General features: G+C 42.3%; 2 protein-coding genes and 1 non-coding gene across 3 annotated transcripts in view; 2 read left to right on the top strand and 1 right to left on the bottom strand.

The window, feature by feature from the left end:
- Nucleotides 1-3,876: 3,876 nt before the first annotated feature.
- On the top strand, nt 3,877-3,949 carry Trnak-cuu. Its single transcript has one exon. It is a non-coding gene; the product is annotated as a tRNA-Lys (tRNA).
- Nucleotides 3,950-9,068: 5,119 nt separating this feature from the next.
- Nucleotides 9,069-9,351, top strand: LOC123462277 (small nuclear ribonucleoprotein G-like). Its single transcript, XM_045155466.1, has one exon. It carries the CDS (start codon nt 9,069-9,071, stop codon nt 9,243-9,245), a length of 177 nt encoding a protein of 58 aa, XP_045011401.1. The 3' UTR covers nt 9,246-9,351.
- A 6,461-nt stretch (nt 9,352-15,812) lies between these two features.
- Actr10 (actin related protein 10) overlaps nt 15,813-27,497 on the bottom strand; it is a 33,589-nt gene continuing 21,904 nt past the window's right edge. Inside the window, exons 8-13 of the mRNA XM_045154435.1 lie at nt 25,710-25,745; nt 23,171-23,250; nt 23,017-23,090; nt 18,435-18,516; nt 16,721-16,922; nt 15,813-16,243 (exon numbers count right to left, since the gene is read on the bottom strand). Coding sequence (XP_045010370.1) covers nt 16,062-16,243; nt 16,721-16,922; nt 18,435-18,516; nt 23,017-23,090; nt 23,171-23,250; nt 25,710-25,745 — 656 coding nt within the window. The 3' untranslated portion in view covers nt 15,813-16,061. The remainder of the gene's footprint in view (nt 16,244-16,720; nt 16,923-18,434; nt 18,517-23,016; nt 23,091-23,170; nt 23,251-25,709; nt 25,746-27,497) is intronic.

The following is a 27,497-nucleotide window of genomic DNA, read 5'->3' as shown; positions in this document are numbered from 1 at the left end:
AATTAAGAATTTGGGCTGGATAGATGGCTCTTTGTGCTGACCTGGGTTTGATTCCCCAGTTCTCATGTAAAGTCAGATGCACATGCTTCTGGAGTTCGTCTGCAGTGGCCAAAGGCCCTGGCGTGCCCATTCTCTCTTTTTCTTTCTGTCTCAAGTAAATAAATAAAGAATACTTCTCAAAAAAAACATAAATAAATAAAAGAATTTGGAGGTGCCTCTTGCTGCATTCTCAAGTGAATCACCTGCTTTGAGGCTGGGTTGTTGATTTACTGTGTATCTTGGAAGAATACACTGAGCTGAAGTTTCAGGTTCTTTGGTTTGGTTTAGTTTGGTTTCTTGAGGTAGGGCCTCACTCTAGCTCAGGTTGACCTGGAATTCACTATGTAGTCTCAGAGTGGCCTCAAATCCACGGTGATCCACCTACCTCTGCCTCCCCAATGCTGTGATTAAAGGCGTGCACCACCACACCCGGCCTTAGAGGTTTGTTTTAATCAAGTAACTCTAGAAGTAGTGTATATGAAATTGGGATGTAATTTACAGAGTGATTACTGAGTGATAAACTTTTGAGGCTGAGTCTGTCTTATACTTAGGATATCTATCATAGTGCTTTGCACATAATAGGTACTTAAATAGATTTTAATAAATCACAATAGTGGTTTTAATAATTATTATTAAATATATTACCTAATTAACATTATACTTCATATAAAACTAGTAAATATTATTACTATTTTTGTAGACTAACTATTATTATTAAAAACTTTATTGAGGGTTGAGGAAATGGCTTAGCATTAAGGCATTTGCCTGCAAAGCCTAAGGACTCTAGTACAATTCCCCAGGTAAGCCATATGCACAAAGAGGCACATGCGTCTGGAGTGTGTTTGCAGTGGCTGGGGTCCTTGTTGTGCCCATTCTCCCTCTCCCTTTCTCTCTCTGTACCTGCCTCTCCCCTGCAAAAAAAAAAAATAAATAATAAAATGTATTTAAAAAAAACTTTTTTGAGGCCAGGCATGATGGTGCATGCCTTTAATCCCAGCACTCAGGACTGAGAGGTAGGAGGATCGCAAAGAGTTCAAGGCCACCCTGAGACTCCATAGTTAATTCCAAGTCAGCCTGGGCCAGAGTGAGACAGTACCTCAAGGAAAAAAAAAAAAAAAAAAAAAAAAACTTTTTTGAGGAAAGAGCTGGCAATTCTCCTGACAGAATATTGAAAATAGAGGCCCTAGCTATCACACCCAGTTTATAAATCTTTTTAGTATGCAAAACATAAAATGTGTTGGTATAATCATGGACAATGTTAATAAATAAAATGAAATGTGTTGGGCATGGTGGCATACGACTTTAATTCCAGCACTCAAGAGGTAGAGGTAGGAGGATTACCATTTGTTCGAGGCCAAATTGAGACTACATAGTGAATTCCACGTTAGCCTAGGCAGGGAGACCCTACCTCAAAAAGTAAAACAACCACCACCAATACACACGCACCCACATATATACATGTATGTTACTTTCTCATTCCATTCTGCCATGTAATAAAATAATCACAATTGCACATTTTTTTGTTTTTTTTTTTTGTTTTTCGAGGTAGGGACTTGCTCTAGCACAGGCTGACCAGAAATTCACTATGTTGTCTCATGGTGGCCTCAAACTCATGGCGATCCTCCTACCTCTGCCTCCCAGGTGCTGGGAATAAAGATGTGCGCCACCCATTTAACATAAACCTTTAATCCCAGCATTTGGTAGGTAGACAGAGGTAGGAAGATTGCAGTAGGCCACCCGGAGACTACATAGTGAATTCCCAGTCAGCCTGGGCTAGAGCGAGACCCTGCCTAAAAAAAAATTTTTTGGTAATTATTAGAACAAAATATTTAAATACTCTACCTAAGTCCTAGGTTAACTTTTGGGAATGTAAGCATCTGATGGCACATCTCATTTTTTACACTTGAGTACCTCATAAAATGTAATCTCCAGGCGGGGTGTGGTGGGGCTCACCTTTGAATTCCAGCACTTGAGAGGCAAAGGTAGGAGGATTGCCTTGAGTTCAAAGGCACTCTGAGACTACATAGTGAATTCCAGGTCAGCCTGGGCTAGAATGAAACCTTACCTCGAAGAAAAACAAAAACCAAAAATATCCTATGTGTTTAGTTTCTAAATTACTGTGTTTCAGGAATAGTATACTAGGAAGTCTTTGTTATATCCAGGTTTACAATTAGGCCCCCCACCCCCAAGCAGATACCTCCTGCTCAACATGAAAATATGCAAAATTCCTTACCTACAAAAATTCTCCAGGATCTTAGGGGGAGAAGCCTGTACTTAAATATCCCCATAGATCATTCCATCCTCTCTGTCAGTATTAGATCGGAACCGGGTTCTTTCTTTTTTTTCTCTTAGAATATGCAATTTTTAAAATTTATTTTAATAATTAATTTTTATTTTCTTTTATTTTTTGTTTCTTCAAGGTAGGGTCTCACTTTAGTCCAGACTGACCTGGAATTCACTATATAGTCTTAGGGTAGCCTTGAACTCATGGCCATCCTCCTACCTCTGCCTCCTGAGTGCTGTTTAGCTTCAGCCTATAATCCTTTCCTCCCAGCTTCTGTCATTGAAGCAAGATGACAGTACCTGGACACCCTACTTCTTAGCTGTTAGCTAAGAGAAACTTGTTTTAATTTAACCAGACCCCCGCTTTTCCTGGATTTACCTTTTTTTGTTTGTTTTGTTTTTCGAGGTAGGGTCTCACTCTGGTCCAGGCTGACCTGGAATTAACTCCGTAGTCTCAGGGTGGCCTTGAACTCATGGCGATCCTCCTACCTCTGCCTCCTAGTGCTGGAATTGAAGGCGTGCGCCGCCACACCCGGCTTGGCTTGGATTCACCTTTTTTAAAGGTTTGCACCACCCGCGGCTATGCGCCCTTCTTCTCAAGTGAAACTGACATTTTACAAGTTTGGCCTTTAAAATGAGGAGTGTAAAAATACATAGGAATTCAATATACCGTTTTGTTTTTGTTTTTTGTTTTTTTGAGGCATGGTCTCTGTCTAGCCCAAGCTGACCTAGAATTCACTATGCAGTCTCAGGGTGGCCTCAAACTCACAGCGATCCTCCTACCTCTGCCTCCCGAGTTTTTGGGATTAAAGGCGTGTGCTACCACGCCCGATTAATATACCGTTTTTTGATAGAGATTAAATAGGCTTGAAATATGTTTATGTAAAGACGAGAACATTGGGTAGTTAACATTTTAAAACACTTCAGACACAAAACCCAATGTCTATAATAACGAAGACTTGCCTTAGCGTTCAGTGATCTTGGGATGCACGCACAGTAACAATTCTTTTTTTTTTTAATTATTTATTTGAGAGCGACAGACACAGAGAGAAAGACAGATAGAAGGAGAGAGAGAGAATGGGCGCCCCAGGGCTTCCAGCCTCTGCAAACGAACTCCAGACACGTGCGCCCCCTTGTGCATCTAGTTAACGTGGGACCTGGGGAACCCAGCCTCGAACCGGGGTCCTTAGGCTTCACAGGCAAGCGCTTAACCGCTAAGCCATCTCTCCAGCCCAGTGACAATTTTTTTTTTTTTTTTTTTTTTGTTATTGTTTCTAGGGAGGGTCTCGCTGTAGCCCAAGCTGACCTGAAATTTACTATGTAGTCTCAGGGTGGCCTCGAACTCACAGTGATATTCCTACCTCTGCCTCCCGAGTGCTGGGATTAAAAGCGGGCGCCAGTACGCCCAGCCTCGAACAATTCTTAAATCTATGTATAACTAAGTCAATGTTTAAAGCATTCTTTCAGATAATTCCCAACGAACGAAAGAACAGAAAAAGGAAAACAAACGTAGACACTTCTCAAAAGGCCTAAAAACCAGGAAGAAAAGCAGCCGCCCGGCTAGCTCAGTCGGTAGAGCATGGGACTCTTAATCCCAGGGTCGTGGGTTCGAGCCCCACGTTGGGCGCAGCTTATTTTTCTTCTCAAATTTTCCGTATTCCTCCAAAATATAAAAACTGTTAAACCAGAGATAATAAAGATGTTTTCACTGTGCTACAGATTTCTCTGAAACGTTTTGTAAATGACGCGGGTTGCAAATTGCGTTTGCGCAGGTCCATGCACAGGACTCCGCTTTTAAACTCCAGATGTGTGTGTGTGTGGGGTGAGCCCTCTTTTGTAAGACCTATTTTGTGTATTAGTTTACACGATTGCAGCTAGCAGCCAGTGCCAATCTTTGATGGTTTTCGAGAATTTTTGCGCTCCGATGTCAGAGCAGCTGGAGGCGCGGAAGAGAGCTGGTCCTTTGCGGAGCCTTCCTCCCCTCCGCTCATTTGTTTTCTCCCTCTGGGCTTGGGGCTTGTTCCTGCGGGAGGAACAGTCCCCGAGGCGCGCCGAGCTCCGAGCAGCCGCGCGCGCTCGTCGGGTTCCCGGGCCGCGCCGGGGATCTTTGCCGCGTGCGGCGGGGAGAAGCCGGGAGCCGCGCGCTGCAGACACCGCGGCTCGCCGAGCTCCGCCCCGCGAGAGCGTCCAGCGCTCGGCCCGCCCGGTGGTCTCGGGGCTCCTGGGCATGCAAACGCGTTTCGGTGGAGCTCGCGGGGAATCCCTGCCCTCGGGAGGCTGAGGCAGGAGGATGGCTGTGAGTTCGAGGCCAGCCCGAGACTGCAGAGTGAATTCTAGGTTAAGACCCTACCTCGAACCCTACCCTAATAAATAAGTAACACTCCCGGCTCCAAGTAACTCCAAGTCCCCTGGAGCCGGTGGTGTCAGGGAGGCCCAGGGGAGGGGGTGTTGGGAAGAACCTTTAAAGAGGACGTCGGCTTGGTGCTTTCTGGGTGCTGTCGGAGACCAGGGTCAAACCTGGGATCTACATGGTGGGCAGCTAAAACCGAGGGACGAAGCTGCAGTTGCTAAGCAGGCATTATCGAGAGACAAGGATGCTGTTTTGCTTATGGGCATTGCTGACCAACTCGCCTGCCGGGATTGTTCTCTAGCCAGATGTTGGGTCTACTTCGCGCCTTGCCCAGCCCACGCCTGTCAGGCGCTCTTGACTCTCCCCTAGTCCCACCAGTCAGTCAAACTGTTTAAGAAAAGGCCACTAACAATCAGTGTCCACATTACTAAATATGTATGCCCAATCCACTGGCCGGTTAGAAATGCATAGCAGATGTGATCATTTCCCACTGGATACACTTCTATCCCAGGCTTCCATAATAAGAAATCTCCCCAGTATCCACTGTGTGCGTTCCCCTCTCTCTCTCTCTCTCTCTCTGTGTGTGTGTGTGTGTGTGTGTGTGTGCCTTGTCTCTTGGGAGTGCTTCACAGATGAATTCATAGTCTATCCTAGCCACTCCACCATCTCAAGCTTTACATTTTAGCTATTTGTTTAGTATTCTTTTTTGAGGGGGAGGGCAGGGGGAGTTGAAGTAGGATATTGCTCTAGCCCAGGCTGACCTAGAATCCACTATGTATTCTAAGGGTGACCTCGAAGTCAAAGCAATACTCCTAACTCTGCCTCCCAAGTGAGCCACTATGCCCTGCAAGTATCAAACTTAAAAAAATAAATTGTGATGTAGCCGGGTGTAGTGGCACAAGCCTTTAATCCCAGCACTCCGGAGGCAGAGGTAGGAGGATCACTGAGTTTGAGGCCACCCTGAGCCTACTTAGTGAATTCCAGGTCAGCCTGGGCTAGAGTGAGAGCCTACCTAAAAAAAAAAAAAAAAAAAAAAAAAAGTGAGCTGGAGAGATGACTTAGCGGTTAAGTGCTTGCCTGTGAAGCCTAAGGACCCTGGTTCGAGGCTTGGTTCGCCAGGTCCCACGTTAGCCAGATGCACAAGGGGGCGCACGCGTCTGGAGTTCGTTTGCAGTGGCTGGAGGCCCTGGTGCGCCCATTTTCTCTCTCTCCCTCTATCTGTCTTTCTCTCTGTGTCTGTCGCTCTCAAATAAATAAATAAATAAATAAATAATTAAAAAAAAAAGTGACAGCTTCTCTATGTAACCCAGCTTGAACTCATAGCATTCCTCATGGCCTCAGCCTCCCTAGTGCTAGAATTAAAGGCATGAGCCACCATGACTGGCTTTAAATGTCAAATTTGAATATCTATTTGAATATCTAGTTAAATGGCCTCAAACTCACTGTTTTGTCTGGTTGTCTGGGCTGGCTTCAAGTTCATGATCCTCCTTGCCTTTGCCTCTCTACTGTGGAATTCTCTGCATGTACCACTATGCCAAGCTAAAACTTTTTTTTTTTTTTTTAATTAGAGACAGAAAGAATAACAGAATGAGAGAGAGAGAGAGGGAGGGAGAGAATGGTCATGCCAGGGCATGTAGCCAATACAAATGAACTCCAGACGCATGTGTCACCTTGTGCATCTGGCTTATTGTGGGATCTGGAGAATGAACCTGGGTACTTAGGCTTTGCAGGCAAGTGCCTTCACTGCTAAGCCATCTCTCCAGCTCTAAAACTTAATTCTTTCTTTTTTTTGTTGTTTTTTGTTTGTTTGTTTTGAGATAGGGTTTCATTCTAGCTCAGGCTGACCTGGAATTTTCACTATGTAATCTCAGGGTGGCCTCGAATTTATGGCGATCCTCCTACCTCTGCCTCTTGAGTGCTGGGATTAAAGGCATGCACCACCATGCCCACCTCAAACTTAATTCTTGATATTTGTCAAAAACCTTGTTTTCTATTTATTTTACAGAGAGAAAGAGGGGTAGAGAGAGAATGAATGGGTAATCCAGGGCCTCCAGCCACTGCAAATGAACTCCAGACACATGTGCCCCCTTGTGCATCTGGCTAATGTGGGTCCTGGGGAATTGAACCTGGGTTCTTTTTTTTTTCTTTTCTTTTCTTTTCTTTTCTTTTCTTTTCTTTTCTTTTCTTTTCTTTTCTTTTCTTTTCTTTTCTTTTCTTTTCTTTTCTTTTCTTTTCTTTTCTTTTCTTTTCTTTTCTTTTCTTTTCTTTTTTATTTGAGAGCAACAGACACAGAAAGAAAGACAGATAGAGGGAGAGAGAGAGAATGGGCGCGCCAGGGCTTCCAGCCTCTGCAAATGAACTCCAGACGCGTGCGCCCCCTTGTGCATCTGGCTAACGTGGGACCTGGGGAACCGAGCCTCCAACCGGGGTCCTTAGGCTTCACAGGCAAGCGCTTAACCGCTAAGCCATCTCTCCAGCCCGAACCTGGGTCCTTTGGCTTTACAGGCAAACACATTAACTGCTAAACCATCCCCCCAGCCCTGTTTTTTGTTTTTTGTTTTTTCCAGGTAGGGTCTCACTCTGGTCCAGGCTGACCTGAAATTAACTATGTACTCTCAGGGTGGCCTCAAACTCTCAGTGATCCTCCTACCTCTGCCTTCCAAGTGCTGGGATTAAAGGCATGTGCCACCCCACCCGGTTTTTTGTTTGTTGTTTAATAAACCATCCTTCTAGTCTTAGAGGCCAAAAACTTTGACACCATCATCAATTCCTCTTATTCCTCTTTCTCTGAAACACTATGATGAAAAATGCCCCTCACTGGTTGCTCTCTTCTCCCCTACCACATCAGATACTGTCTGTGACTAGGCTGTGTAATTGATTTTTTTGTCAAATGAAACATGAGAAAGCATGATGGAATTTTGCAATATATTGATGAGTACTTATTCAATGGGCTTGCTGCAAAGACACCAGGTCAGTAGTCTGAAGGCCTCAAGACCCTTATGTTTTGAGGAAGCCTAGGCTAGCCACATGAGAGACCTTGTGGAGGCCTGAAGGGCACTGGGCACTGTACTTACAGGCAAAGTTTGAGCCCTTCCACTCCAGCACTAGTGATTGCATACCACAGATTGGAACTGTTCAAGTAAGCTTTGCCTGAGATCCTAATCCACAGAACCACAAGCAAATTAAATTCTTTTTTTTTTTCTTATTTTAAACTATGAGAACTAACCTGCCACTTTGTGCATCTGGCTTCGTATAGTATGGAATCAAACTGGCCATCAGGCTTTGTAAAAGTGCCTTTAAGTGCTGAGACATATATTCAGCCCTAAACTCATTTTTTTTTTTGAGATAAGGTCTTCCACCATGCCTGACAGAGAGAGAGATTGAGAATGAATGGGCACACCTCTAGCTGCTGCAAACTCCAGAAGCATGCACCGCCATGGGAGACTGGATTTACATGGCAACTGGGGAATCAAACTTGGGTCATTAGGCTTTGCAGACAAGCACCTTAGTTGCTGGATCATCTTTCCAGACCCTATTCTATGCCCCCCCCCCCCAGCATGCTCCTGTTTTTTTTTTTTTTTTTTTTGTTTTGTTTTGTTTTTTCGAGGTAGAGTCTCACTCTAGCTCTCTAACTCAGGCTAAACTGGAATTCACTGTGTAGTCTCAGGGTGGCCTTGAACTCATGGTGATCCTACCTCTGCCTTCCAAGTGCTCAGATTAAAGGTATGCGCCACCACGCCCAGCCCTAAAATCTAATTTTGATCTGGTTAAAACAAGTCAGATTTATTAATCTAGGGCCTGGGGAGATGGCTCAGTGGTTAAAGGTGCCTGCTGATCTAGGTTGAATTCCCCAGCTCTCTATATAAGCTATATAAAGCTGGACAGGGGTTGGAGAATGGTTTAGCAGTTAAGGCACTTGCCTGTGAAGTCTAAGAACCCAGGTTCAATTCTCCAGGTCAAATGTAAACCAGATGCACATGATGGCACCTGTGTCTGGAGCTCCTTAGCAGTAGCTAGAGGCCCTGGCACACCATTCTCACTCTCTTTTTCTCTCCCACCCCACTTTGTCTCTAAGAAATAAATAAATAAAAATAAATCTTAAGCTGGGCGTGGTGGTGCACGCCTTTAATCCCAGCACTCGGGAGGCAGAGGTAGGAGGATCGCTGTGAGTTCAAGGCCACCCTGAGACTACAGAGTGAATTCCAGGTCAGCCTGGGCTGGAGTGAGACCCTACCTTGAAAAAACAAACAAACAAACAAAAAAATAATAAATAAACAATAAACAAACAAACAAAAAATAAATAAAAATAAATAAATAAGTAAAAAATAAGAAACTCCCTGGTGAGGAGCGCGGGTCCTGCGGACAAGCCGCCATGAGCACCCTCCCGAGCTGAAGAATGAAATTAAATGGCGGCAGACATGTCCAAGGGATACTGTGGGGATTCGATCCCTTCATGAATCTTGTGATCGATGAATGTGTGGAAATGGCAACTAGTGGGCAGCAAAATAATATTGGGATGGTGGTCATACGAGGAAATGGCATCATCATGTTGGAAGCTTTGGAACGAGTTTAAACAGTGGCTTTTCAGAGGAATTCATGCCCCCTTCTCAAAAGGCCTATTTTACTATTGATGTGAAATCAGGTCATGTACATTTTCATATTAAACTTTTTGAAAAATGTAAAAAAAAATAAATAAAATAAAATAAATTTTAAAAAAGAAAAGCTGGGGCTGGAGAGTTGGCTTAGCGGTTAAGTGCTTGCCTGTGAAGCCTAAGGACCCCGGTTTGAGGCTCGGTTCCCCAGGTCCCACGTTAGCCAGATGCACAAGGGGGCGCACGCGTCTGGAGTTCGTTTGCAGTGGCTGGAAGCCCTGGCGCGCCCATTCTCTCTCTCTCCCTCTATCTGTCTTTCTCTCTGTGTCTGTCGCTCTCAAATAAATAAATAAAATAAAAAATTAAAAAAAAAAAGCTGGATAGGCATTCAGTTGCAAGAGACCCTGGTTCACCCACACACATAGATATGCAAATAAATAATTTTATTTTTTAATGTGTATATATATACATATATATACACATATATATGATATGTACATATATACATATATATATATGTATATATATATATAATTAACAACTTCTATACTTACAGACAACAAACCATGGTACTTCTCGCCTCTCCTCTCCCCTCCCCCACTTTCCCTTCATAGCTCTGCTCTCTCTCATATCCCCTCCCTCTCTCCATTAGTCTCTCTTTTAATTTGATGTCATCATCTTTTTCTCCTATTATGAGGGTCTTGTGTGAGTGTTGCTAGGGACTGAGGAGTCTTGGATATCGACGTCAATTTCTGTCTGGACAGTTGTATGTAAGGAGTGGTGCCCTTCCTTTGGCTCTTACATTCTTTCCGCCACCTCTTCCACAATGGACCCTGAGCCTTGGAAGGTGTGAGATGTTTCAGTGCTGGGCACTACTCCATCCCTTCTTCTCAGCACTATGTTGCTTTTTGGGCCATCCCAGTGATCATCACCATCTGAAAAAAGAAGCTTCTCTAACCAGAAGTGAGAGTAGCATTAATATATGAATATGAACATTAAGTGTAGTGCTTTCAGGGCAATTTGGTGAAAGTAATATATGCATTTATCCAGATACGAGTAGGCTTTATATCCCTAAGGCTCATGACCTCCCCTGCCATAGGCTTTTGATTAGGTTTTCAGTACCAGGCATGTATTTTCTCCCATGGAATGGGCCTTCAGTCCAATTAGAGAGTGATTGGTGTCCCCCAGAGCAGATATGACACTATTGCACTCACTCAGTCATTTGACCTGTCTGGCCAAACTTGAGGTTTCCAGTGTCCACTGTTTTCACCGCTGATGACTTCTGTCTCACATAAGGCTGCATACAGTGCAGCTTTTTCCAGCTTTCAGTTGGCTGGTCTATAAGAAGAAGGTTTTCTGCTCAGCACCAGCTTGATTTCTCAGTGACTTTGCCACTCAGGCATGTGAAGTCTTCAGTAATAGGGTCTTACCATCTCTTTCTCACTGGAAACCAAGGGTCTTGGCAATGGCCTGTAATGTTTTGGAGGCAACAGGGACCTCCCTGCCCAACAACTCACTGGAAGGTATCCCATCCCTGGCACTGAAAATTTTCTGGTAACAACCTATGGCTTCTGGATGTGCCATTATTTAAGAAAGTATATTTTCATATGTCTTATTCAGAATATCATGAATTTTAATTGACCCTACCCTCCCAATTTAAAAAAAATATGAGAAAGCTGGGTGTGGTGGCACACACCTTTAATCCCAGTACTCGGGAGGCAGAGGTAGGAGGATTGCCAAGAGTTCGAGGCCACCCTGAGAGTACATAGTGAATTCCAGGTCAGCCTGGACCAGAGTGAGACCTTACCTTGAAAAACCAAAAAAAAAAAAAAAAAAGAGAGAGAGAGAGAGAGAGAGAGAATATGAATGGGCACACCAGGGAATCCTGTCACAGTAAACAAATTTCAGATGCATATACCATCTTGTGCATCTAGCTTTGAGTGGATACAGGGAAGTTGAATCCAGGCCATCAGGCTTTGTGAGCAAGTGCCTTTAACCCTTCAACTGCTGAACTCTCTCTCTCCAGATTCTCTCTCTATATATTTTAATTTTAGAGAGAGAATTGACAGGGCCTCAGCCATTGCAATCAAACTCCAGACACTTGTGCCACCTACTGAGCATGTGTGACCGTGTGCTTTCTTCGCCTTTGTGCATCTGGCTTACGTGGGATCTGGAGAGTTGAACATGGGTCCTTAGGCTTCACAGGCAAGCACCTTACTTAACCAGTAAGCCATCTCTCTCTAGGATTTAATTTTTTTTAAAAAAAAATCATCATTCTAGTCAAACATCTCCAAACACAGTTTCACTCAAATTCTCCTTACAGAATATTCTCACCTCTCTCATCTTTTTATTCTCTTTGCTCACTTTACAGGAGCCTAACAGGCCTCCTTGCTGATCCTGGAATGTTAGGTAGGCACTTCCTTAGGGTTTTACCCTGGCAGTTTCTTCTTCCTGTATCACTTTTTTTGTTTGAGGACAGTGTCTTACTATGTATCCCACACTGGCCTGACCTGGAACTCACAGAAATCCTCCTGCCACCTGAGTGCTGGGGTCACAGGTGTGTGCCACTATGCCTGACATATGCACCACTTCTCTTCCCAAATATCTAGTTCATCCATTCACTCAGTTTATCATTATTTGAAAGTCACTGAGAAGTAGGCCCAATCCTAGTCACCCTGTTCTAAATAGCAACTGTCCCACCATACCCTTTTCCCCACTCCCCCGCCCCAACCCCAAGGACGGCATCAACCTTTAACTTGGGTTATTACCTGTCTCCTCACCTTCTCCCATTCTCTTGGAATGTAAGTTTCAGAGAGGCAGGATTTGTGTGTCTTACTCAGCAAAGTCTCTCAAGCACTAGAATTAGTATCTGGCAGATGTGCTGAGTTAGTGAGTTGAGCAGAGTATTGGTTTACTAGGGCTGCGTAAACCGGGCAGTTGAAGAGCCATCTCAAGTTGGAGGCTAGAGCCTTTGCTAAGCTTCTGGTGTCACCAGGATATTCTCTGCATTCTCTGGCTTACAGCAGTGTAACTCAACCCACCTGGGTCATCACGTGGTGTTCTGTGTGCCACTCTCCCAGGGAGTTTTCTCTTCTTATAAGGACACCAGACACATTGGATTAGGGCCCATCTTAATGACTATGTCTACGACTATGCTTCCAAATAAGGTCACATTCATAAGTACTGTACACTAACATGTTTTTTATTGTTGTTTTGGGGTTAGGGTCTCACTCTAGCTCAGGCTGACCTGAGAATTTATTTAACAAGACAAATGAACAGCACTAGGCTGTAGTTCTACGCTGGCCTCAAACTCACGGTGATCTTCTTACCTCTGCCTGCCAAGTGCTGGAATTAGAGGTGTGCACTATCATGCCTGGCTAACATATCTTTCTGTGGGTCAGAAATCAACCCGTAATAGAAACCTACATTGTTCAATCTGTCACTTTACATATAGTTATATAAAAAAATTCTATTGTGGACACAGATCTTTTGTATTACTCAATGATGTTTTTTTTTATATTTTTTTGAGGTAAGCCAAATAGACTGCCTTTTTTTTTTTTCTGTGAGAGAGCAAGAGTGAAGAGACAGAGAAAAAACTTGCATGCTAGATCCTTTTAGCCACTGCAACTGAACTCCAGACCTGTGTGGCCCCTTGTGTGCTTGTGCGACCTTGCTCACTTGCATCACTGTGCATCTGACTTATGTGGAACCATGTGAGGCTTCACAGGCATGTGCCTTAACTGCTAAGCCATCCCTCCAGCCCAAATAAGATTCTTTTTTAAAAAATATATTATTTATTTATTTGAGAGTGACAGACACAGAGAGAAAGACAGATAGAGGGAGAGAGAGAATGGGTGCGCCAGGGCTTCCAGCCTCTGCAAACGAACTCCAGACGCGTGCGCCCCCTTGTGCATCTGGCTAACGTGGGACCTGGGGAACCGAGCCTCGAACTGGGGTCCTTAGGCTTCACAGGCAAGCGCTTAACCGCTAAGCCATCTCTCCAGCCCTCCAACCCCTTTCTTTTGGAAACAAAGTCTCATAATGTTGCCCAAGATGGCCTAAAACTCCTGGTCATAGGTGATCCTCCTACCGATGTGCCACCATGCACAATCAAGGATTTTTAAAGTTACATTTACTGTAGAGATGTTAGCAAATAGCAAATCCATACAATTGATTATCACCAGCACATCTATTTCTGAAAAATCCCCATCTTCTGAGAGGAGCCTGTTCTTGTGGAGTTTATATATTCTAGACAAAAGCTCTGTGGGCATGATTACAAGGTGAAGGTTGTAGTTGTCTCCGTTACTGATAAAATGTGCTTAGGGACAGACTGCAACTTAGTAGGAAGGGTGCTGTGGGAGACTGGCAGGCTTAGAGGACACAGGAATCTCACTTTTAGGAATAGAGACTAGGAAACTGGCCAACTTTATCTACTAGTTTAGCACGAGTTTCAAATTCTTTGATTGACTCATGATTAGCGACGTCTTCAGCATCATCAGATCATTTATGATGTTGTGTAGAAAACCTAGGTCATTTAACCTGGAATAACTTCCCACTACTGAAATCCTACTTGCTCTTCAGGAGCTGGGTCAAGGGACTCCTACATGAAGTTGTCAACTCCATGGTCAGGACCAACTGTAACAAGCATTTGGTAGCTTCTATGCCACCTACCAACTTCATACAACGATTTGCATACATATCTATTTCTCCTAGCCTGCAACCCCCCCTAAGACAAGGGTTCTTGTCTTACTATTGTACTTACAGTATCAAAATATATACTAGGGGGACTGAGAATGTGGCTCAGTGGTAGAGTGCTTCCCTAGAGTGCTCGAGGCTCCAGGTTCAATCCCTAGCACCACAAAAACAAAACAAAAAAACAAATTAAATACATACTAGCTACCTAGCAGATATTCAGTAAATATTGAATGACTCTTAGCTTGGGACCCTCTATCCACTAAATCATCTTCCCAACACCCCTTCCTATATTTAATGCCAGAAAATCAGCTTCACATATTAGTATCTTCATATGTAAAGGATATGCAAAAATCAAAGTGGCAGAAAGGCTAAATTTAAGTGACTAAACTGAGTATAAGTTAAGGATATACAGGCTAGAAAATATATTAGTTTCTACTGTCTCCAGGCACATGAACACACTATAAGCACATTTCCTATATTCAGAGGCACCTAGAGGATGAAATCAGAAAAGTTTCAACAGCAGGTAGCTCATTACAACAAATGAACAAACACAAAGTTAAACAATGAACAAAAACTTTTTAAAGAACCCCATACCGAGATGATACTAAGCACAAAAGCAAAGATTAGTGTCATTATGACTGTTTTTTATAAAGAGGTTTCAAAGAAGAATGACTGTATTTCTCAAAAACATAGAGATGGGGAACGTGGCTGCGGCGTCTGGGGTGCTGACCCAGGAACAATTGTTGACGTGTTCCCACCCTTCTCCATTTACTGTTGCAACAAATAAAGGATGTTTGCACCTTAAAAAAAAAAAAAAACACGTAGAGAAATTCTTAAAAGAACATATCAAGTTAAAAAGTAAGCATTTTCTGGGCTGCAGAGATGGCTTAGCAGTTAAGGTACTTGCCTGCAAAGTCAAAGGACCCAGGTTTGATTTCCCAGTACCCACATAAGCCAGAGGCATAAGGTGGTGCATGTATCTGGAGTTTGTTTGCAGGGGCTAGAGGCCCTGGCATGCCCATTCTCTCTCTCTCTCAAATATTTTTAAGAAGTCAACATTTCCATACTTTGCTTAACAAATGCTTGATCTCTAAACATTCTCAGTTCAAAGGACCAAATACATTTCTGGAAAAGCAGCTGTAATTAACATGGACACAAAAGGACTATAGTCAAGGACTTTGAAAAATAGGACTGAAGACAGTTTCAGGCTTGCTGAGATGTACTTCCAGACCAGGCACAGTTATGGAGGAAGGGATTTATTGAAGCTTACAGATACAGACAGGGGAAGTTCCATAATGGTTGCAGGAGTTGGCTCCCTCTTAAAGAACCAGGCAAAGAGAGAAAAAGCTAAAAGCCAAAAGCCACTCAGCATAGCACACTTCAGGAACTCCAGCTAGGTACACTTTGCGTATCTTTAGACTGGAATCTCAAACCCACCACACCTGAGAGCTGGACCTTAAGATCCACCCAGTGACACTACCTACAGCCAGGTAGCTGCAGATCCAAACTACAAGCAAATAAAACACTGAATAAACTGGGTGTGGTGGTGCATGCTTTTAATCCCAGCACTTGGGAGGCAGAGGTAGAAGGATTGCAGTGAGTTTGAGGTCACCCTGAGAATACAGAGTGAATTCTAGGTCAGCCTGGGTTAGAGTGAGACCCTACCTCAAAAAACCAAAAAACAACAACAAAAAAAAACCACACAAAAAAAAAACCACCCCGAATAATGTATTGGGGGCCATATATTCGACTACCACAAGGACCATGTAAATACTTGAAACAACTGAAAATTGTTAACACTGTCTATTCATCAAATGAAGTATTTGATCAAAATAAGTGAGTCCACTTCAAAATTAAATTGCTTAATGTATTTTATTGATATAAATGCAGCACAGCTCATGAACATCAGCTATTTTGCAATACTACACAGGAACAAAGCCATATATTAACATTAATACAGAGTAAATACAGAAATGCCTTGTTACCCTAAAGTTACCTACATAGTTTATTATATATAGTAAAGCATCCTATATAAGTCTTACAATTTACTTCTAATTGATTAAATATTTGAAATGAAGCAAGGCTGGATTTTGATCAAAGTTTTATTTCTCAGTGGAAAATGCTCTTTTCATCAGGGGTGGCTGAGCTTTCCCAACATCAAACATCATTTCCAAAGGTGGGTTGTTGAGAGAACACCAATCAGGTATACGGCCCGTCTGATTGTAATATTCCTTTGAAACTGAACGGCTCCCAAGTATATCTTGCAGTGCTCCAAAAATTGCCCCTGTGTGGTAAAAAATATGTTTATGAATAAGTTGATGTAACATTAAAATTAAGTACACCTATATCCATTATATGAAGAGACTGGTAAAATTCAGCAATGCATATCCACACTCTGTTTTTGTTTTGCTTTTTCGAGGTAGGCTCACATTCTAACTCAGGCTCACCTGGAACTCACTTAAAATCACAGCTAATGACAATTATAGACATGTAATTCTGAAAATATAATTTAAAGAAAAGCCAATGTTCAATGAAAATTGTGTGTTTATTTAAGACAGGATCTCACTCTGTAGCTTAGGATGGCTTTTTTTTTGGCCTCAACTCTTGATCCCACTGTCTCAGCCTCCTGCTGCAGGTTTGTATTACCATGGCCGAGTGGATAACTGTGAACAGTGAATCATTTAATGTGATGTTCACTTGCAATACCAATCAGCAACTAATTGCTATATAATTAGTATATGTTAGAAACTTAAGTTCTTACCTCCCAGCCAGGCCACACAATTAGCCTTTGCAGGCGGAGTATGAATTCGGAATGTCTTGGTGCCAAGTGTTGCTTTATATTTTGGTTTTTCTACCAAATACCTTATTTCTGCAAGTAATCTGTGGAGAAATCCAGGCAACATAGATGTGCCACCTATGATGACCAAATTCTCTGATAGCTGCTTCCTGGTGTCTATTGGGCACTGTTATTTAAAAAGAAAGGGGAAAACAACTTATCTTCCACTAGATAAGTGGAAATGTATCATTTGTATTACAAAAAGAGACTTGAAGGATTTGTCATATAACCATCATGAAAATATGACTATACACATAAATATATACAGAACTTGAAAGACTTTAAAATATTTTTAGATTTAAATTACTTTAAAATCTCACAGTATAGCATTTTAAATTCCAAGGGACATAAAGCAGTGACACGAAACTTTTATTTATTTATTTATTTTGTTTTTCAGGTTAGGGTTTCACTCTAGACCAGGCTGACCTGAAATTCACTCTGTAGTCTCAGGGTGGCCCCAAACTCACAGCGATCCTCCTACCTCTGCCTCCCAAGTCCTGGGATTAAAAGTGGGCACCACCATGACCAGTTTGAAGCTTTTATTTTTAGGCAGGATCTGTAGCCTAGCCTGGCCTTAAACTTACTGCTGTCCTACCTCAGCCTCCCCAGTGCTGGGACTGTAGGCATGAGCCTATCAGGTATAGCTCAAGAAGTATTTTTTTGGGGGGGGGGGAGAGGGGTTTCAAGTTAAGCTGAGTCTTGTTCTAGCTGGGCTGACCTGAATTTCAGTATGTAATCTCAGGATGGCTTCAAATTCACAGCAATCCTCTTACCTCTGACTCCCGAGTGCTGGGATTCAAGGCATGCACCACCATACCTAGCTCGAGAGTTCCTTTGCTGCTGTTGTTGCTTTGAGACAGGGTCTCACTATGTACCTAAGCTGGCCTGGAACTCTTGATTCAACTGTATCAGCCATACAAGAGCTGTACATCACATATGACACTATGCCCAACAATATTATGTATGCAATTCAACAGAAAACTTAAAGTAAAAACTAAGTTGGCATGGTAGTGCATGTCTATAATTCTAGGACTTGAGAGGTAGGGGCAAAAGAACTGCCAAAAGTTTGAGGCTAGCCTGAGCTATATAGCAAGTTATAGATTCCCCTGGCCCACTCAAAAAATAAAATGTTAAAAAAGTAACAGTGAGCCAGGCGTGGTGGCACGTGCCTTTAATTCCAGCACTTGGGAGGCAGAGGCAGGAGGATCACCATGAGTTCAAGGCCACCCTGAGACTACAGAGTGAATACCAGGTCAGCCTGGGCTAGAGACAGACCCTACCTTGAAAAACCAAAAAAGTAACAGTATCTTATGAAACAGTTGAAGTACAATGAGCACATTAGTTATATAAAATATTTAAAAATAAAAAAATGACACTTCATTGTTCATAAAAATTACGTATGGGGCTGGAGAGATGGCTTAGCAGTTAGGTGTTTGCCTGTGAAGCTGAAGAACCTTGGTTCGAGGCTCGATTCCCCAGGACCCACATAAGCCAGATGCACAAGGTGGTGCATGCATCTGGAGTTCTGTTTGCAGTGGCTAGAGGCCCTGGTGCACCCATTCTTTCTCTACCTATCTTTCTCTATCCATTTCAAATTTTTCTTTGAAGAGTTGTTAAAATGAAGGGAAACTGTACATACCTGCAGAAGTGAATCCAGTATTAAGGTGGCAACTGATTTCTCTTCATTATCTTGTTCAAAAAGAATTTCCACAACTGAATCTCTGATAAGATTATACACAAAAGAGTACTTCAGTGGCAATGCATAATCCAATGCAGCTGCATGCTAAGGAAGACTACTTATTAAGATGCAAACTGTTGAGCCAGGGGTGATGGTGCACGCCTTTAATCCCAGCACTTGGGAGGCAGAGGTAGGAGGTTCACCGTGAGTTCAAGGACACCCTGAGACTACATACTGAATTCCAGGTCAACCTGTACTACAGCAAGACACTACCTCAAAAATCAAAATCTAGGGCTGGAGAGATGGCTTAGCAGTTAAGTGCTTGCCTGTGAAGCCTAAGGACCCTGTTTCGAGGTTCGGTTCCCCAGGACCCACGTTAGCCAGATGCCCATATTTTCTTTCTGGAATTTTGAGCTTTTACAGATGATACGTGTGAGATTAACTAGTATTTTACTTCCTCTGTTTGGCAATAGTTTTCTTTCTTCCTTCTTCCCCTCCTAGAGGCAGAGTCTCACTTCAGCCCAGGGTGACCTGGAGCTCACTCTGTAGCTCCAAGTTGGCCTCGAACTCATGATTCCTACATCAAGGATTCAAGGCATGTGCCACCATGTCTGATTTAACGGTTCCTTTAAGGGTTTTTTTTTTTTTTTTTTTTTGGTTTTTCAAGGTAGGGTCTCACTCTGGTCCAGGCTGACCTGGAATTAACTCTGTAGTCTCAGGTGGCCTTGAACTCATGGTGATCCTCCTACCTCTGCCTCCTGGGATTAAAGGTGTGTGCCACCACACCTGGCATTCCTTTAAGGTTTTTTAAAAGAATTTTTAAAAATTTATTTATTTGAGAGAGAGAGAGAATGGGCACAGCAGGGCTTCGAGCCACTGCAAATGAACTCCAGATGTGTGTGCCCCCTGTGTATCTGGCTAATGTGAGTCCTAGGGAATCGAGCCTCAAACGAGGGTCCTTAGGCTTCACAGGCAAGCGCTTAACTACTAAGCCATCTCTCCAGCCCCTTTAAGCTTTTATAATTTAATGCTTAATGTATATAAACAGAATGATTCACAACAGGAAATATTGCCTTACATGCAATACAAATTCTAATGAGCTCATGATTAAATTACACATAATTATGACCTATTTCCAACCAAGTTTCTCAAGTCCATTTCCCAACCATAACAGATCATTATCTTAGTGTCCCCCCCCCCCCCCAGCTGAGGAAGGGTCTTGCTCTAGCCCCGGCTGTCTTGGGATTCACTATGTAGTGTTAGACTGGTGGATCAAAGATGTGTGCCACCATGCCCAGGCCAGTCTTTTTATCTACCTACCTACCTATCTACCTATCTATCTGTTCAGGCTGACGCTGGCCTCAAACTCACAGCAATCTTCCTACCTCTGCCTCCAAAATTCCCATTAAAAAAAAAAAAAATTGTATCATTTATTTGCAAGGGGACAGAGAGAGAAGAGAACAGAATAGAACAGGTGCACCAGGGCCTCTTGCCACTGCAAACAAACTCCAGACACATATATACCACTTTGTGCATCTGGCTTTACGTGAGTACTGGGGAACTGATCCTGGGCCTTCAAGCTTTGCAATAAAGCACCTTTAGCTGCTGAGCCATCTCAGCCCCAGATCTATATATTTTTAAAAACTTTGTGTCAGTGGATATCTGTTTATGTCATCAACATGCAATCATTTTCTACGTAGTCCTGCCTTTTAAAATTTTGCTAAAGTTTGCCACTGTGGGAAATCAATTCTCACTATTCTCCAGGCATATTTGAAAATGGACATGTTTGAAATAAACAAAATAAGGAGACAGTTTGAATCAATAGGATTACTAGATCCCCCTGAAACATGATTTTAGTACATCTTTTAAATTTTAGTATATTTTTGATGGAATGCGCTCATTAAAAGGACTTTTAATAAATTGTGGGTGCGAGTACATTTCTCAAATAATCTGTAAAATAGTTTAAGATTTAAAAACTTTGTGTGCATATGTGTACAGATACACATGCCTCGAGCACATATGTGGGGAGGCTATGGAAGAGCACTGGATATCCTCCTCCATCACTCTCTGTGCTGTGTCCTTCAGATGGAGTCTCATTTAGTCTGCAGCTGCCTTTATTTAGTCAGACTGGCTGATCAGGGAGTCTCAGAGATTCTCCCGTCTCTCTCCCTCAGCACTAGGGCTGTAGGCATGTGTGGCCAGACCTAGTGTGTGTGTATATTTTTTGTTTAAACTGGGTCTTACTATATGGCTCAGGATGGCCTTGAACTTGCAGCCATCTTCCTATCTCTGCCTCTTGGGTGCTGGGATTATAGATTTGTACCACTATGCCCAGCTCATACCTTAAAGCTTATTTTTTTTAATTGATTTTTTTTTTTCTTTTTTTTGAGAGAGAGAAAGAAGCAGATAGAGCAGAGAGAATGGGCACACCAAGACCTTCAGCCTCTGCAAACAAACTCCAGATGCATGTGCCACCTTGTACATCTGGCTTACGTGGGTTCTGGGGAGTCAAGCCTGGGTCCTTTGGCTTTGAAGTGAAGCACCTTAATTATTAAGCCATTTCTCCACTCCATGTCTTAAAGCTTTTTTTTTTTTTTTTTTTTTTTTTTTTTTGGTTTTCCAAGGTAGGGTCTCATGCAGCCTTGAACTCTCAGCAATCCTCCTACTACACCTCTGTCTTCCGAGTGCTGGGATTAAAGGTATGCGGCACCATGCCCAACTTTACGTCTTAAAACTTTTAAAATCTTTTTCAAAAACAACCTTGGTGGGATTGAACCTATATGCTAATTTCTCCATTTTACCACTAAAGTACACTAACGTCTTCAGGGTGCTGAACATGCCTGGCTAGCCAGCCATTTCCTGTTTTGCCTGCAAATTTATATTTTATCAGTTGAGTTACATGCTATAAAGATCTTCTTTTAGTATTGAAATTAAATAAAATCATCAATTATTACTTAGCTAACCAAATAATAAGATGGAAACAAGTAGCCCTGACTGGATTAAAACTTGTTGTAAAGCTTGGTGTGGTGGTACATGCCTTTAATCCTAGCACTGGGGAAGTAGAGGTAGGAGAACTGCCATGAGTTTGAAGCCACCCTAGACCACATGGTGAATGGTCAGCCTGAGCTAGAGTGAGACCCTACCTTGAAAAACAAAAACAAACAAAAAAATCAAACTTGCTATGCAGTGGAGAATGACCTTCCATTCCTGATCTTCCTTCCTTTTCCTCCCAAGTGCTGGGTATTCCACCATACTGTATACCTGAATCTACTTGAATTTTCTCAAAACTTAAAAGGAGTCACTTTTTCACAATTTGGAACCTCCAATCTAGCCTCTTTTTTTGTTCAATTTTTATTTATTTATTTGAGAGCAACAGACACAGAGAGAAAGACAGATAGAGGGAGAGAGAGAGAAAGAATGGGCGCACCAGGGCTTCCAGACACTGCAAACGAACTCCAGACGCGTGCGCCCCTTGTGCATCTGGCTAACGTGGGACCTGGGGAACCGAACCTCGAACTGGGGTCCATAGGCTTCACAGGCGAGCGCTTAACCGCTAAGCCATCTCTCCAGCCCAATCTAGCCTCTTTTAACTTCTACATATTTACATTTCTTTTCTTTTATTTTTTTTAATATTGTCTTTATTTTAGAGAAAGAGGCACAGAGAGAGAGAGAGAGAGAGAGAGAGAGGGGAAGAGAGAATATGGGCATGCCAGGGCCTCTAGCCACTGCAAAAACTCCAAACACATGTGTCACCTTGTGCATCTGGCTTACATGGGTACTGGGGAATCGAAACTGAGTCCTCAGGCTTCTCAGGTAAGCACTTCAATTGCTCAGCCATCTCTCCAGCCCTGTTTATTTTAATACCTTGCCCTTTCATTCTCTCAAAATTTAAAACTGCATTCACACAGTCTTTTTTTTTTTTTTTTTTTTTCCCCTCTGCATGTTTTGAAGTTTTTTATTTGTATTTGTTTTTCAAGGTAGGGTCTCGCTCTAGCTCAGGCTAACCTGGAATTCACTATGCAATCTCAGGGTGGCCTTGAACTCATGGCGCTCCTACTTCTGCCTGCGGAATGCTGGGGTTAAAGGTGTAAACCACCATGCCTGACTATTGGAAGGAAAATTTAACTCACTATTTTGCTCATTAAAATTAAGGTCTTGGGGGCCAGAGAGGCGGCTGAGCGGTTAAGGCACTTGCCTGCAAAGCCAAAGGACCCAGGCTCCCCAGGACCCACATAAGCTAGATGCACAAGGTGGTACATTTGTCTGGAGTTTGTTTGCAATGTCTGAAGACCCTGATATGCCCATCTTCTCTCTTGCTCTCTCATATAAGTAAATAAAAAAAATTAAGGTTTTGGCCAGGCATGGCGGCACATGCCTTTAATCCCAGTACTTGAGAGGCAGAGGTAGGAGGACTGCCATGAGTTTGCAATCCCCCTGAAACTGCATAGTGACTTTCAAGTCAGCCTGAGCTAAAGCAAGACCCTATCAAGAAAAACAATAACAACAACAATAAAAATAAATAAATAAATAATTAAGGTGTAACCTGATTGATCCAAGGACATGTAAAATCTTCTCTCCATCTAATGGGTAGTCAACATTTGGGGGTGGAGTGGGGCGCTGAAATCAAAACATTAAAGCATTAAGTCTATACATGTGTAAAATTTGAAAAAGTAGATGGAGTTTTTTTTTAAACTTACCTCATTATTCCCATCAATATTAAATTTTGCAGCTTGGATTTTTAGTCCACGCTTCAGATCACTTACAAAGCAAGTACGCACTTCAAAGAAAGAAGGAAAAGGAACTCTTATTATGACTTGTTAGCTGAGTATGAGGAAAGCACTTCCTAAATATGCTAGATTGCTAGAACAGCTGGTTTGGAATCCTTATTAACAGTAATATGTACCCATCTTCCTACAACCTCACTCAGCCTGACTTTCACATTTCTGCAGATCTCGTTTCTCTAATTGGGGAAGTTAAGTACCTTTCCACAAGTTAGAAGTTATATGAAAAGAAATATTCTACAATGTCAACAACCAGCATACTATGGAAGAATCACCACAAATAAGGAAGAAAAGTATAAAAAAGAAGGGTGTTTTGCAGCCTCACCTCTAATTCTACTTATTTGAAAATGAACAAATAAATCATTCAAGATTCCAGGGCCCCAGTTATATTAAACAATCTTCATGTCCCAGCCACCTCCAAAATCTGTTCTTATCTAATTCCCTTTTAAGTACTCTAGAAAATTAACTTTATGTTTAAGTTGTATTTTAAATACTACTCCATGTAGTGAATAAAAGTACTAGAAAGCCCAGTTCTAACATTATCTCAAAAATCCAGAAATCTAGAAAAATCATAGCAATATATCTTACCAAAGTGAATGAGATATACTTTGGCCCCAACTTTAGGATTTGTAAATTGTGGGTAAAATGAACAGCCTTAGAAAAGACTATAGAGTTTGGCTGGGCACGATGGTGTACACCTTTAACCCCAGCACTCAAGATGTTGAGGTAGGAAGATCTGTGTTGAGGTCACCCTGGATCTAGCAAGACCCTATCTCAAAAAAACAACAAAAAAATAAATAAAAACCTAAATAAATAAATAAACTTACAAACAACAATAAATAAGGTAGCTGGGCATGATGGTGCATGCCTTTAGTCCCAGCACTCAGAAGGCAGAGGTAGGATTGCTATGAGTTTGAGGCCAGCCTGAGACTATACAGTAAATTCTAGATCAGCCTTCAGCCTGGGCTACAGTGAGAACCTACCTCAAACAACAACAACAACAACCGCCCCCCAACTAGAGTTTTTGTGTTAATAAATTTAACTAGCTTTTCACACTGTGCAACTACTATTTTATTAGGAACGTGTGTACTCTCTATGTAGCTGAGAAGTTATTTTAGTGACATCACAATTAAAAAGAAAAACCAGAGCTGAAGAGATAGCTTAGTGGTTAAGCCTCTTGCCTGCAAAGCCTGGTCGATTCCCCGAGACCCATGTAAGCCAGATGCACAAGGCGGCACATCTGTCTGGAGTTCATTTGCAGTGGCTTGAGGCCCTGGCATGCCCATTCTCTCTCAAATAATTTTATATATATATATATATATATATATATATATATATATATATGGTTTTTTTTAATTTTTAAAAAATTTGTTTATTATTTATTTGGGGGGGGGAGGGAATATGAATGGGCGTGCCAGGGTCTCCAGCCACTACAAACGAACTCCAGATGCGTGTGCCCCCTTGTGCATCTGGCTAATGTGGGTCTTAGGGAATCGAGCCTCGGACCGGGGTCCTTAGGCTTCACAGGCAAGCGTTTAACTGCTAAGCGATCTCTCCAGCCCTATATATTTTTTTTAAAGAAAAATCACATCACAAATGTGACCTAGAACTCACTATGCAGCCAAGGTTGCCTAGAGCTCCTGATTCTCCTCATTCTATCTTCCAAGATGGGATTTACAGGCATTTGTCATCCTGCCTGGCTCCATTATGAATATATGTTTTCTTTTCTTTTTTGGGGGTGTCTTTCTCAGGGTGGCCTTGAACTCACAGTGATCCTCCTACTTCTGCCTCCCAAGTGCTAGGATTAAAGGCATGCACTACCACACCCGGCTCTCTTTTGGGGTTTTTGAAGCAGGGTTTCACCCTAGCCCAGGCTGACCTGGAACTCACTCTCTTTTTCTTTTTCTTTCTTCTTCTTCTTCTTCTTCTTTTTTTTGGTTTTTCGAGGTAGGGTCTCACTCTGGCTCAGGCTGACCTGGAATTCACTATGGAGTCTCAGGGTGGCCTTGAACTCTTGGCAATCCTCCTACCTCTGCCTCCCGAGTGCTGGGATTAAAGGCGTGCGCCACTATGCCCAGCTTCTTTTTCTTTTTTAATTAAATTTTTTTTGTTATTTATTTTTATTTATTTGAGAGTGACAGAGAGAGAGAGAGAGAGAATGGGCGCACCAGGGCCTCCAGCCACTGCAAACGAACTTCAGACGCATGCGCCCCCATATGCATCTGGCTAACGGGGATCCCGGGGAATATGAGCACAGGCAAGTGCTTAACCGCTAATCCATCTTTCCAGCCCTCATTCTCTAGCCCAGGCTGGGCCTGAATTCAGTGATCCTCCTGTTTCAGCCTCCCAAGTGTTGGGATTAAGGGCATATGCTACCACACTTGGCCTCCCAAAAATGTGCTCTCTAAACTAACATTAAAGAATGAAAAGGACAAAAAATGGGAACTTGGCTTACCTTTAATATCCTCTAAGACACCTTCGGGAACTGAGCCTGAAACAACAACTTTAATGAGAATTTAAAGAACTTTGATAATTTAAAAAACAGCCTATTAAATTATATTCACATTGCCAGTTTTCATTTCAGTAAGCCTTAAAAAAAAACCAAACCATACAACTACTGGGATGGGGAGATGGTTCAGTGTAAAAGGCACTTGGCTTCAAAGCCTGATGGCCCAGGTTCAACTCCCCAGTACCCATGTAAGCCAGATGCATAAAGTGGCATATGTGTATATGTGTCTAGAATTCATTTGCAGTGGCAAGAGGCTCTAGTGTGCCCATACTCTGTCTTTTTCTCTCTCTCTCTCAAAAAAAAATTATATATATATATGTGTGTGTGTGTGTATATATATATATATATACATATATATACACTAAAATAAATATATATAAATAATAATATAATAATATATAATATTATATATATGTAATATATAACATAATATAATAAAAATATATATATATTTAGTTTTTTGAAGTATGGTCTCACTCTGGTCCAGGTTGGCCTGGAATTCAGTATGTCTCAGGGTGGCCTTGAACTCATGACAATCCTCCTACCTCTGCCTCCTGAGTGCTGGGATTAAAGGCATGTGACACCATGCTTGGCTAGTAAAAATATTTTTTAAAAATACATGTAACTACTATAATATTTATAAAAGTCTAGCAGAAAAATCAGCTTTGCTTTTAGGGATGTAATCTGGCCCACTCACAGTGAAGACACAGAAGCTGAACCCAGGAATGGAGAAGTGCTAGAGTCTGTCACAGGCTTACAAAATTCCTAAAAACAAAACCTCTCCAGGATTGGAGAGAGCAAGGGCTCTGATCAGTAATCAGTACTCCAGTACATGCACAAGAATACATGAGGCCTTTGCATCAACCCCGAGCACCATGAAAAATAACCACCATTGTTATTTAAAACAGTAGATAGGACTGACCAAGAGATTGTCATGCTAATGGGAGGTTTGCTGGCTGTTTTCTAGTAAAGTACTCAGAAGAAATATAGGATTTAAAGTTGAATTATTTTTCCTTTATACCATGTTGAATGTTTTGTGTATGTTTTAAAAAATATTTTTATTTACTTATTAGCGAGACAGAGAATAGGCACACTAAGGCCTCCAATGGCTACAAATGAACTCCAGATGCATGTGCCGACTTGTACATATAGCTTACATGGGTCTTGGGGAATTGAACCTGGGTCCTTTGGCTTTACAGGCAAGTGCTTTGACCACTAAGCCATCTTTCTGGCTCTGGCTTTGGTTTTTTGAGGTAGGGTCTCACTCTTGTCTAGGTGGATCTGGAACTCAGTGATCTTCCTATCTCTGCCTCCCAAGTGCTGGGAGTAAAGATAATGCAGCAACACACCAGGCCATGATAGTAGGTTTTTTTCTTTTTTGGTCTTTTTTTTTTCAAGGTAGGGTCTCACTCTAGCCCAGGCTGATCTGGAATTCACTATGTAATCTCAGGGTGGCCTCGAACTCATGGCGATCCTCCTACCTCTGCCTCCCAAGTGCTGGGATTAAAAGCGTGCGCCACCACTCCCAGCTAAGTTTTTTTTTTTAATTGTTTAGTTTTATTTATTTATTTATTTGAGAGTGACAGAAAAAGAGGCAGAGAGAGAGAGAATGGGCACGCTGGGGCTTCTAGTCACTGCAAACGAACTCTAGATGCGTGTGCCCCTTGTGCATCTGGCTAATGTGGGTTCTGGGGAACCGAGCCTTGAACCGGGGTCCTTAGGCTTCACAGGCAA

Source organism: Jaculus jaculus, chromosome 7 (assembly GCF_020740685.1).
Source record: "Jaculus jaculus isolate mJacJac1 chromosome 7, mJacJac1.mat.Y.cur, whole genome shotgun sequence".
In the NCBI taxonomy this organism is placed as follows: domain Eukaryota; kingdom Metazoa; phylum Chordata; class Mammalia; order Rodentia; family Dipodidae; genus Jaculus; species Jaculus jaculus.
This window is presented reverse-complemented; position numbering and strand designations above follow the sequence as displayed.

Coding starts and splice junctions, on each gene's coding strand:
- LOC123462277 (XM_045155466.1), top strand. CDS start 9,069: ATGAAATTAAATGGCGGCAGACATGTCCAAGGGATACTGTGGGGATTC.